General features: G+C 44.9%; 1 protein-coding gene across 2 annotated transcripts in view; it reads left to right on the top strand.

Annotated features, from left to right (window-relative positions):
• Positions 1-12681, top strand: part of SSB (small RNA binding exonuclease protection factor La) — a 17880-nt gene continuing 5199 nt past the window's right edge. The window contains exons 1-9 of one of the 2 annotated variants that reach the window (XM_060257434.1): positions 1-234; positions 4254-4328; positions 5405-5508; positions 6663-6837; positions 7594-7701; positions 7790-7890; positions 9273-9344; positions 9441-9483; positions 11562-11702. In XM_060257434.1, the coding sequence (XP_060113417.1) occupies positions 4263-4328; positions 5405-5508; positions 6663-6837; positions 7594-7701; positions 7790-7890; positions 9273-9344; positions 9441-9483; positions 11562-11702 (810 nt within the window). In that variant the 5' untranslated portion in view covers positions 1-234; positions 4254-4262. Of the gene's footprint in view, positions 324-4253; positions 4329-5404; positions 5509-6662; positions 6838-7593; positions 7702-7789; positions 7891-9272; positions 9345-9440; positions 9484-11561; positions 11703-12681 lie in introns of both variants that reach the window. The other variant, XM_060257435.1, reaches the window with a different exon arrangement.

Here is a 12681-nt window from a genome sequence, read left to right on the forward strand (position 1 = left end):
AGCGAAAGAATCCTGCCCTCCCCTCGTTGACCAGCCTTGCTTCAAAGCGAGAAAGGAGCCCACCCCCTCCAAGGCGAGAGGCTGAGAAGGAGCAGGAGGAGGCGGCGACGACGACAAAGCTCAGCCCCTCATGGGCCGGGCCAGGCCGGGAAAGAGGCGCTGCTTTTGCCGCACAGGCTGCTGGGCTGCTCAGTAAGCGGAGGTCGGCCTCTAAAGAGCCGCAGGGGTCTGCTGGTGAGTGCCGGCGGCGTGGTATTTATTTCTTAAGAACGCGTGGAAGGTGGATTGGGGAGTGCACCGGGTTGAGCGCGCGCGGAATCCAGGTGCTGGGAATGCGCCACTCCTCTCGCGCCCTTTTTGTGTGTGCTAACCCCTTCCCTTTGCAGGGTACACCTACCCCACGTGTAGGTTTCCTTGGGAAATGGAGGCGGTGGGGCTTGCTCCGAAGGGGCAGGCGTGCCTCCCTCAGGCTCCAGTGAATTGCACGCGTGTTGCGGTATAGCTGGGAGGGCTGGCACCGTCTGGGGCTGCGCTCGGAAGGCCCAGGCGCACTAACGGGCCTATGTCCGCAGTAGGCAGAACCCCCCCCCCCCCGAAAGAACAGCTCCAGGGAAGCGAGCTCGGTGTTTGGCTGGAAGGGCCTGAAGTTGAGCGGGTGGGCAAAATGCTGCTGGGGCTGGTGGAAGGAGGCATGAGATGGGCGAGAGGCTTTCGACTGCAGCAGGGAAGGCATCACCTCTCCTCTTCCCAGCGCTCCCACGTGTTAGCGGGGAACCGAGCATATCCGGGGTAAAGTGTAGGGAAAACATGATGCAGAACTCTTAAGGCTGTTTGTCTTGGCTTGCCCTTTTTTTTCTCCTGCTGGCGGAAATGGGTGAGGGAAAGGGAGCAGAGCAGATTTTTGAAGGGATCTGTGAAGTAGCAAATGGCTCCGAAAATGAAGGTAGATTCTGCCAGGGGAGAAGGGGAAGAAATTAAATTCTGCTGGGCGCGCTTCATTATTCGCTTCGGAGAGCAGTTCCCATAGGGTATAATGGAGAATTGATCTGCGGTTCTCTGGGGGCCCCTGTTTTTTTTAGGTAGAAGCACCAAATTTTCAGCATAGCTTCCTGTGCCTCTCCCCAAAATACCCTCCAAGATTTAAAAAAAATTGGACCGAGGGGTCCAATTCTATGAGCCCCAAAAGAAGGTGCCCCTATCCTTCATTATTCCCAATAGAGGGAAGGCATTTAAAAGGTGTGTGGTCCCTTTAAATGTGATGGCCAGAACTCCCTTTGGAGTTTAATTATGCTTGTCGCAACCTTGCTCCTGGCTCCACCCCCAAAGTCCCCAGATATTTCTTGAATTGGACTTGGCAACCCTATTTTCTGCTCAGCCCCGCTGAAGGAAAGGGATGGTAGCTTTGTGGCCATCCAGGATTTCTCTGGGTAGCTCCTGCTTTGTGCTGCTGTGGTGCGGATTTGGTTAACCTGTGTATTGCAGGCATGCTTCAGATGATAGGGTTGCCAGCCTCCAGGTGGTGGCTGGAGACCTCCCAGGATTACATGGTGTAATTTACACCTGATCTCCAGGCAATAGAGATCAGTTCACCTGGAGAACATGGCCACTTTGGAAAGTGGGCTCTATGACATTGTACCCCATTGAGGTCCCTCTCTAAACCCTGTCCTCCTCAGGTTCCATCCCCAAAATTTCAAGGTATATTCCAACAGGGAGCTTGCATCTCTGCCCCAGCAGCACAGATCTTCTGCCATTGAATTTGTTGTATCACAGAAGTTTGTGAAGAGATGGTAGTCTTCATTGATAAGATATTGTGATTTCAAGCAGCACTGGAGGGGAACTTTTTAAAAAGGCATGTCTGTATTAAAAGTAAGACCCTGGCATTCTGAAAACTAGCATCCTGGGGGGCCCTTTCCCTGGTGAGCTAACTTTCTACTTGCAGGATCATTTTTGTGTAGAGAAAAGATTTTTTAATGGGATTTTTGCCTACAGTTTGAAGCAGTACGGTGTGTCCACCACCTCATTCTGTTCTATCTGCAAGCCCATCTCACCAGAGGGGAAGCTTAACTAATGTCTGGTTCTAGACTGAGGCACTTCTTGAGGAAAATCATGTGACTTTTTGAAAGCGATGATGATGTTTATAAATGATTCCTTTAGGAGACGCTGGAATCTAAGGCCTAGTTCTGAGTGAGCTGGTAAACTTGTGTTTGGGCAGTAGCACTTGAGACCTAAAGTAGGTGTGAACACAAATGAATGCCGTGCGATACAGATTGGAGACAGTGAACTGGCTGGCCATTCTGACAGCATAGCATCCTCACTTTGCATCTGATCTTCAAGGATCCCATCTGTTGGTTTGAGCCTTCAAGTCCACACTGAAATGGCTCTATGGTAGAGTACTTGCTTGGCATGTAAAAATCCCAGGTTCAATCCTTGGTGTTTTCAATTAAAAAGATCAGTAGGTGATATGTGGGACTACTGCCTAAGAACCTGGAGAACTGACCAGTGGTCAGACCTTAAATAAGGCAGCTTCATGTGTTCAGGGTGCTGTGGGAATGCCAGAACACTGACAGTCTCCTTGAAACCAAGCCAGTAAGTTGATGGCCAAATACATCTCAGGAAAAGTATTTTAAGGAAGCTGTTCTGCTTTGGCTAGAGATTGGATCTGTGTTCCATGCATATACATACCTATTAAGTGGGAAAGGTTCTTCCAACCTAGTACCCTTCCTCTGACAGTCAAACGTGTACTGCTTCAATGTCCACTATCCACAGCTGCTTGCAAAACCTTTATCTGTACGAAACCATATGAAGTGTTTTGAACTCTTCCCGTGAGAGACTAGAGAGCTGCTTAAATGGCATGAAAGATATCAGACCTTCGTGGCCTCTGAAATCTGAATGTTTAAGGGGAAGCACAGACTGTACTGCCTCACTGTAAAGCTGCCTAAAACTTGAAGCAATATGGCTTAGAGCAGGGGCAGCCAAATTTGCTTAATGTAAGAGCCACATAGAATGAATGACAGATGTTTGAGAGCCACAAGATACGAATGTTAGATGTTTGAGAGTTGCAAGACAGGAAGGAAGGAAAATCGATGGGGAGGGAGAGGGAGGTGAAAAGAAAGCAACTTTAACTTTAAATGCATTCTCCAAGCAAGCCAATGAGGTGTAGGGGCTTTGAGAGTGAAAGAGCCACATGTGGCTCCTGAGCCACCCCTGACTTAGAGACATGTGACTGGGAAATATGACTACTCCAGCATGCTTTCACAGCAATCTTGGGACCAACTTCAGTATATAGATAGCAGAGTTATTAAAATTTTTATCCAAAATGAGTTTCCATTGAACTCAGCAGAATTTACTTCTGGGTAAGCCAGCTTAGTCAAGGTTGTGGTGTACCAAAACTGCTGCATTTGTCATGATAAGCTCTGGTGGGCTACCTTTTGAGAAATGAGTTGTATTGATGAAATGGAATTAATGACAACCTCCTTGCATCAAGTGGCATGGTAGAGTCCTAGGGTTAGCTTGTTGCTAGTACTTTAGATAGCCTATGCTGAAATGAGCCTTTACCTGGGTGGCCCAGGCTAGCCTGATCTCAGCAGGGTTGGCCCTGGTTAGTGTTTGGATGGAGGACCGTCAAGGAAGTTCAGGTCACTACACAGAAGCAGGCAATGGCAAGCCACCTGTGCTTGTCTCTTGCCTTGTAAATCCTACAGAGTTGCCATAAATCAGTTGTGATTTGACAGGACTTTCTGCCACCATGCTGAAATATAGTGGATTGTGAAAATGAGCAAAGCTGTAGCAAAAGCTGCTCACTAAATGTCCATGCTAATTTATAACAATCTTGAGGATCTGTTGCATTGGCGTCCACGTGTGTGATCACAGTGGAAAATGGACACTTGACAGTATTTACTTTAATTCAAGACTTAGATTTTTTTTCCCCAGAGGTGCCATAAAGGGGGGTATTGTCTTATAGTTTAATATAAGTTAGTTATGTCCAGTAGAACTTTTTTTAATGTACAACTTTTTTGGGGGTGGGATTGTCTTTCATTTAGGGTCACCTTGCTTTTGGGTAAATACAGAATGCAGGAAAATGTCATGAGGAATTGGTACTCTCCTGGCCCTGTGTTTAAAAGACGGTTTGCGGATGGGGTATTGAAATGATACACGGCGTACGATGGTGATCATGCTTCTAAAAATGTTCCTTAGTTCGGCAGAGGTATTTGTATCTGCTTGAACAACTTAAACCTCCAACCTTCTGATTATAGGTAGTGAAAATGGCCGAAAATGGAGACAGTGAAAATATGTCTGATTTGGAAAGAAAGGTCTGTCAACAGATTGAGGTATGACTTCTTTTCTCACAAGTTTTAAGTTTCATGGTTGTAGAACAGCAGTCCCCAACCTTTTTGACACCAGGGACCGGTTTTGTGGGAGACAGTTTTTCCACGGACCAGGGGGATGGCTTCTGGATGATACAGTTGTGCACTTTATTTCTATTAGTTTGGTGCGGTGATTAAGTGGACGGATTCTTATCAGGGAGAACCGGGTTTGATTCCCCACTCCTCCACTTGCAGCTGCTGGAATGGCCTTGGGCCAGCCATAGCTCTTACAGAGCTGTCCTTGAAAGGGCAGCTTCTAGGAGAGCTCTCACAGCCCCACTCACCATGCAGGGTGTCTGTTTTGGGGGAGAAAGGTAAAAGAGATTATGAGCTGCTTTGAGATTCGGAGTGGAGGCAAGGATATAAATCCAATGTCATTTTCTTATTATTATTATTACTACTACATTGTAATATATAATGAAATAATTATACAACTCATGGCCCGGTTGCTAACAGGCCAGGGACCGGTACCGGTACTTAGGGCCATTCCACTTCTCCTCTGCAAGCCCACCCCACCCCAAGGAGCAGCATCTTGTGGGGAGTCCAGAAGGCTGCAGCAGGAAGGGGGAGGCTGGGAAAGATCTGTTCAGTGGGGTGGTTTAGATGCAACCCAGACTTTAGAAATTTGATAACAGGTACCTTTTGAGTACTTACATGCAACATGTGCTTAGCAGGTACCCATGTACATTTCTTGTACCAATTAAACAGAAACAGTGGGAAGAGAACTGTCACTTTGTTTACTAGATTAGGCTTTATTTTCAACTGGACTTCGACGCTGAACTCTTGGGATGATGTCATACTCTCCCTTGGAGACTGCCTACAATACCAAGTTTCAGTGTTTTAATCATTTTTCATTATAATTAAGAGAAGCCCACTGTGCAGAATTTATAATGCTGGATGAGTCTCCTGTGTGAGTAAATGCAGATAGAAATCCAAGAATGGTTATTAGCTGTCTGACAAGGAACAAGCTACTTGATCAACACAGCAGTGGTCTTTGTGCTTGGTGTCAATATGTGTATTATTCCCTCTGGTGTTTGCAGTACTACTTTGGCGATCACAACTTACCGCGAGACAAGTTCCTACAGGAGAACATCAAGCTAGACGAAGGCTGGATACCTTTAGAAATAATAATCAAATTTAACAGGTAAATTTTATGTGAATTGTGGGGGTCATAATCTCATGGGAGAGAAGAATGAACAAGTTTAATTTTTTTTTTATTTATACCCCGCCTATCCTGCAAGTGGGCTCAGGGCAGCTTACAACATTAAAAGTTCAGTTCTGCGGTACATACATATTGCTTGCTTTACATTTCTGCAAACTTAAATTGGTCCCCTTTTCATGATTTTTAAGTAACAGCTCTAAATCAGATGGCCAGGTTTGTCACTGTGTGCTGTAGCAATTAAAATATATCTCTATGAAGTGAACAGACATTGTATTCTACTCAGGAGCACACAGTTCTAAAACCATTAATCATGGTTCCCATCATCAACTCCCGCCCCCCATTTCTTGCACTACAAGATATAAATCTACTAAAGCTGGGGTGGCCAGACTTGCTTAATATAAGAGCCACATATAATAAACGGCAGATGTTTGAGAGCTGCAAGACATGAATGTCAGATGTTTGAGAACTGGAAGGAAGACAAATAGATGGGAGAGGAGAGGTGGAAAGAAAGCAATTTTAAATGCATTTTCCAAGCCGCCAGCTGGCTAGCTTGGAGAAATGATTTAAAGATAGAAATGCCTTCTCCAAGCTGGCTGACAGGGCAATGGGGACTTCCAGAGCCACACAATATGTGTGAAAGAGCCACGTGTGGCTCCCATGCTGCAGTTTGACCCCCCCTGTACTAAATGATCAGTTATAAAAGTGTTGGGTTTTGTATAGGTGGCTGTGTTCACATTTTGAAATGTTAAGCAACTTGAAGAAAAGTAAGCTGAACTTTGCAGAAGCAAAAGCCGGTTGTTATGGGCCTGACATTGTGTTTGCATCAGACAGAAAGCTATGTTAATTGCTAACAGTGTCTATTAATAAAGTTGCTCAAATATAACATATGACCCATTGTGTTGTATTTATAATGCCTGATCTCAAAAGACATATTTGTGCCTATGATTTATTTTTGCACATCGAGGGGAAAAAGGACTAAGTTGAATGTGTGACCGGGTCTGTAGAGGCAGTTTTAAGAGAGCAGCTGTTGCGTTCGTTGTGTTTTCATATTGCATTAAAAAAACCTGTTAATTTTATTTTAAAAACCCTCAACTTAACATCAACCTAAACTTTGTCTACCTTGCAACCTTTCATAGGTTAAATCGGCTGACAAAAGACTTTGATACAATTGTAGGAGCATTAAGAAAATCAAAGACAGGTCTTATGGAAGTCAGCGAAGACAACACTAAAATTCGAAGATCTCCAAGCAAACCTCTTCCGGAAGTCACTGAACAATATAAGAACGCGATTAAAAGCAGATCTGTGTATATTGTAAGAGCAAATGATCTCATATTCAGTTTGTTTCAGACTTGCTATCTTCACAGATCCCTTTTGTGCTCAGGAACCCAGTGTTTTGCAAAGGATTCTATGGATTGTTTTAGTTCATGCTTTCAGTCATCCTCATTGGGCTGTGCTCTTCCTCTGGGACACCTTAGACTGGCCCAGTGCATCATGTAAGAAGTCTAGTGATTATGGGCGAGTTGTATTTCAAGGAAGAAGCACGTTACGTTCCCGAGAAAGCCCATGATTCCCTGAAACACATCCTGATAACTGGCCCATAGTTGTCTCAAGTGTTGCCACAGAAGACTAAAAAAATTGAGGTTTTATACTTTGTTATCCAGCTTGAAAACATGCAGGTTTGCTTGGGTTTGGGGTTTTTTTTGCCACTTTTGCATACCTTATGCCCCTGTTGCTGGCCACAAGGAGGCAGAAGGAACTGTGTTCTCTTCCTGTTATGCTTCCTCTAGTGTCTCCAGACTTGAAACCAGAGGTTCTGAGAATGTCACACTGCAACGGATACATTATTGTGCACATTAACTGTTGGCATATAGAAAAGCATATATGTCTATCTGTTTGAAATAGTTTTACAGGCTAGTTATGTTGTTGGCTACAGTAGGACTACACGAGGTATAAAATTATCTAATTGTTCCTGAATTAGAAAGTTGCCTTCTTGAAAGGTTTTGTGGGGGAGAAGGGGTGCAGTTGTGTTTGAAAACTCTTCTGACTTCCTCAAAACTCATTTTGCAGAAAGGCTTTCCGCTAGATGCAACTCTTGACGATATCAAGGAATGGCTAGATAATAAAGGCAAAGTAGAAAACATTCAGATGAGAAGAACATTTCAGAAAACCTTTAAGGTAACTTATTTTACACAGCAGTCTGCCAGCTATGAACTGTCAATGAGAATATTCCGCTGATCTGACTTAATATCTTTGATTCAATCAGGGTTCAATATTTGTGATCTTTGAAAGTGTCGAATTTGCAAAGCAGTTTGTGGAGATTCCAGGCCAAAAGTACAACGATACAGAACTAATTGTGCTCTTCAAGTAAGTGTGACTTAACATGTGCTTAGTGCTTTGATATGAACTTGGGTCGACTTGAGACTCCTGACTGAGGGAGGTTACCTGTGTAGAAGTGTTTAGATGGACTCTACTAGTTTTTAAATTATTCTTCAAACATGCTGTGCACTTCTGAGCTATGCGATTACTCTGGTGTCGCTTTTTTTTGGCGGGGGGATACAGTTCTTTAGTTTCATTTCTTTACAACAACCCAGGTTGAAAGATAGAGAAGGGTCCAATATTACCATTCTGTACCTGGTGTCCTCCCACCCCTTTCCCCCTCTTTTGATACAGTTAATTCTTTAGTTTTATTTCTTTACAACAACCCAGGTTGAAAGGTAGAGAAGGGTCCAAGATTGTCCAGTCAGCTTTGTGACAGAGTGGGGACTGTGAATCTTGCTTCCCCGGCTCCATTCAGAAGTTTCTACTTAATTGCTCAGGCTATACCATCTTGTCTCCATCTTAGTTCCTCCTGCGCCCTTCCCCAAGAAAGCTCCTTGAACTCCGACAGTGTGCTCTCCGGCAGGCTGTAATATACTTGCTTGTGTGTCTGTCGTAGGAACTGTGCCATTAGGCCACTGGTCCCTAACCTTTTGGCCCAGGGCCCACCTGCCGACCACAGCCCCAGGGCCGGCAGGATGGGGGCACCCAATTCAGCCTCCCCCACCCCCTGCATCATTTCCTCCTCCCTCCTTCACTCCACCATGCAGCCTCCTCCTTCACCCCTCGCACAGCCTCACCTCTTCCTCCTCCCTCGCACAGCCTCACCTCTTCCTCCTCCCTCCTTTGCTGCCCCCTGCACAGTCTCGCCGCCTTCTCCTCCATTTTCTCCTCCCTCCTTCAGCACTGCCCGCTGCACATCCTCATCTCCTCCTCCCCTCGTTTTCACCATTTTAAGGCCGGGGAAGGGGCTGTGAAGCGCCTCCCAGGCCAACCCCCCCCCCTGTTGATCAGCTGATGGGCAGGAAAACTGCCACCACAGCAGCAAGCCACCGGGCGGGGGGGGAGGCGGCAAGGCTGCATGGCCCATTTCAAACAGTGGCCCGGTACTGGTCCCCGGGGTTCGGGACCCCTGCATTAGGCTATTCTTTTTGCCGCCATGATAACAAGTGCCACATTCTTTCTGCTTTCTATCTTCTTCTTCTTGGTCTCTCTGCTGGTAATTGCTCTCTCATGTATTAAGGGATCTAGATGGTCAGTTTTAACAAGAGTCTGCCTGTTTGCACTAGATGATGACTCTTGTCTAGCAGAAATAAAGCTGGAGATTAGTTGTGACTTGGGTTACTCCAAAATAGGCTATCTAAAATAATTGCTGTATATATAAATAGTAGGTCCCAAATTGGATTCTGATTTGATTGTATTTTGTTTAGGGAGGATTACTTTGCAAAGAAGAATGAGGAGCGAAAACAGAACAGATTGGAAGCAAAAGCAAAGGCCAAGCAGTAAGCTGTGATTTTAGATGTTGAAAGAGTATCACTGTTTGGTTGTGAATCTGCCAGAATGCTGCTTGACTGACTTTTGCAATCTCTTTGGAACAGGGAAAAGGAAGAAAAACAGAAGCAAGCGGAAGATGCTGAAATGGTACCTACCTAGTCCTTGACTTGATTAACTGGAGCCATTACTGCAGTATTTCTGGTTTTTTTGTTCAGGCCTTGGTCAGAGCTTCTTTAAAAGGAAACTGGAATTGCATACTAGTGTACGACTGCAGTTCATCTTTGTAGCATGTGCTACTATAACACACCTTGTACATTTTTCTTGCGTGTGTTCCATGAGAATTAAAAATCTACATAGTGTGGGATTTGACAGCACAAATGCAGAAAGCTTTGAATGTTCAAATGGCATAATTTTCCCCTCATACATTATGGTTTGGATCAAGTGGAAAAATTCCATCAATGGAAGTGGATGATTTCCAACTATATTCCCCTCTTTTAAATTCAGGCTTCCAACTTAGTCCTCATATTGTTCCTGGGTTTTCCCCCAGAGTAGCACTTCAGGCTGGCAGGGGACAGGACTAAGAAATGTTGACCCATTACAATTGTTAGTGATCTGAAGGTCTGTGCTGGTGTTAAGAAGTAGGCCATTTAGATTTGTGCTAGGAATAGGAATCTATGCCATGGCTTAGCCCTAGAATATATAGATCAAAGTGCTCCTAAGCAGCTAGAGTGCTATGAAGCAGAATTGTGAGGAAGAGTTGAATCACAGTGCTGGGTGGGTTTCCACTGTCCTTTTGAGACTGACGAGAGCCTTAGCCTGTGCCCTCCCCCCTTAAATTGGATATCTAATCCATAAGAGGAAAGAGCCCCATGGTGCAAAGTGGTAAAGCTGCAGTACTGCAGTCCAAGCTCTCTGCTCACGACCGGAGTTCAATCCCTGCAGAAGCTGGGTTCAGGTAGCCGGCTCAAGATTCACTCAGCCTTCCATCCTTCCGAGGTCAGTAAAATGAGTACCCAGCTTGCAGGGGGGAAAGTGTAGATGACTGGGGAAGGCAATAGCAAACCACCCCGTAAAAAGTCTGCTGTGAAAATGTCATGATGCCATGTCACCCCAGAGTTGGAAATGACTGGTGCTTGCACAGGGGACTACCTTTACCTTTTAGTTCATAAGAGTTTTTTACCTGCTGCTGATTAGGATCCTGTGTTTGAAGTTCTATAGAAAATGGTTCTGATTTTTGCGCTCTCGGTCTGTATGACATAAAAGGCTGTTCTAACAAAGACGGAAGTCACCAGGCAAAAGTCTTATACATCCAAATACAAATGCCTTGAGTGAATGTACCCTAGTGGCTAAAAGTAAATGCAACACAGTGTGCCAGATCAGGTTGAAGCTCTCCCCCCTCCCCATTGTTTAAAATACAGTCTGTGCATCATTGCACAAAGTGGTCCTGTTCTCATATGGTGTGGTGGTGAATGATAACTGCTACTTAACAGCCTGTGCAACTGAGGAAACCGCTAATCCTGGAGCTGACTGTGTAAAGGAAGGCTTTTAAGTTTAAAAGAAACATCGGTGTGCTCATTATGGAATTCTGAAACCATCCTTGTGATCAGATTTCTGGCTTTTGTACTAGATCCACTGTGTATTTATGAAGAGATGTCATCTGTGGCACTGAACCTATTTTAAGGCACACGCTGGTTAGAAGCACATGACCTAGCCCTTTAAACAATGAGATAATCTACTGTGAATAAGGCCAGGCAGGTTTCCAGAAAGATAGCCATTAATAGCACTGAAGGGTTGCATTTAGCAACCAGGAACTGGTGAGCTGATGAAAGGGTTACAGCTGTTATCCCCACTGTCTACCTATACAACTTATATGTCGCTCCATCCTCCAAGGAAATCAGCAGCCTACATGGCTCCACTCCCTTTTATCTCACAGTAACTCTGTGAAGTTGGTTAGGCTGGGAGTGTGGGGCTCCAGTACACTCTGAGCTTCATGGTGGAGGGTGGTGGGGGTTGAACTTCGGGCTTACAGTCCTCATCCAGCAATCAGAGCCTTACATTAACTTTGTACTTTTTCCCCAAGTAGTCTTAGCTATGTATATTCCCTCTTATTGTCAGAAGAGTGAGAAACTGAATTTCACCACAGTAATCTTCAAGGATATAAATTTCTTGTCCTAACAGGAGTTATCTTCTTTCTTTTTTTTGCTCTTAAACAAAAATTATAAAAGAAATCCCTGGAGGAGAAGCAGGGATGTTTGCTGAAATTCTCTGGAGACCTCGAAGATCAGACTTCCCGGGAAGATCTCCATGCGGTTTTCTCAGACCACGGTGAAATTAAATGGATAGACTTTGTCAGAGGTGCAAAAGAGGTCAGAGACGGGCTACTTGAAATATCTGAACATTATGTTGGGTTAAGCAAATAAGGCAGTGTTTCTGCTTAGACACATGTATGCTTTCTTTGTCTTGAACTTTGTGGAGGTATTCACTGCTGTCATAACAGACATCTTGACAATCCACAGACAAATTCCCCTAGCAAGTCACAAGACATAGAACCTACAGAAATGTCCTCCTGGTTTTTGTGCCAATTGCATGCTCACCACTGCAATGTTTGCAGAGTTATTCCAGACTAAACCCACAGAAAGCTATGGGCTCAGAGAGCAGTTAGTCTGAACCATCATTGTAAAACCAATTAGAGCCGAGGGCTCCTATCAGGCCCCTGACCAACTCACTGTCATCTGCTTCCTTCTCTCTCACTTGCTTCCTTCTGCATCACAGCTTGCTTTGCCAGGCTTGCTCAATTGCGCAGGAGCTACAGACCAAAGCCTCTATTATCTCCGCTACTGGCATTACATTTTATGACACACGTGGCCCCGTCCAACAAAGTCTCATTTATGTCAGATCCGGCCCTCACAACAAATGAGTTCGACACCCCTGGATCAGAGCTATCGGCAGAACAAAACAGTATATGGAAGCACATAAACTAATCTTTGTCTCTGTAATGACAAATGTTGGTCAACAAGGACATAATTTCCCACCATCAGGTTTTGCTGAAGCTAAAAGCCTGCTGAAAGGAGATGCCCTTTCCTTGTCTACTGAGAAGAGACCAGGGGTTGCATATGGATCTCAGGGAAGGGGAGTTCCAACATCCCAGTACATCCACCAAGAAGGCTTGTGCCTTCTTTGGACATGGAACAGCTGCTTTCCCAGTCTCTCTGTATGTATATGGTACAGAAGAGCTAGAACCAAGTCCAGTAGCATCAAACAAGGGAGCTTTTGACTCTAGAAAGCTCTTGCCCTGAAAATCTTGTTGGTTTCTGAAGTGCTACTGAACTCAAATCCAGCTGTTGT

The sequence above is a fragment of the Heteronotia binoei genome, chromosome 16, assembly GCF_032191835.1.
Source record: "Heteronotia binoei isolate CCM8104 ecotype False Entrance Well chromosome 16, APGP_CSIRO_Hbin_v1, whole genome shotgun sequence".
NCBI lineage: Eukaryota > Metazoa > Chordata > Lepidosauria > Squamata > Gekkonidae > Heteronotia > Heteronotia binoei.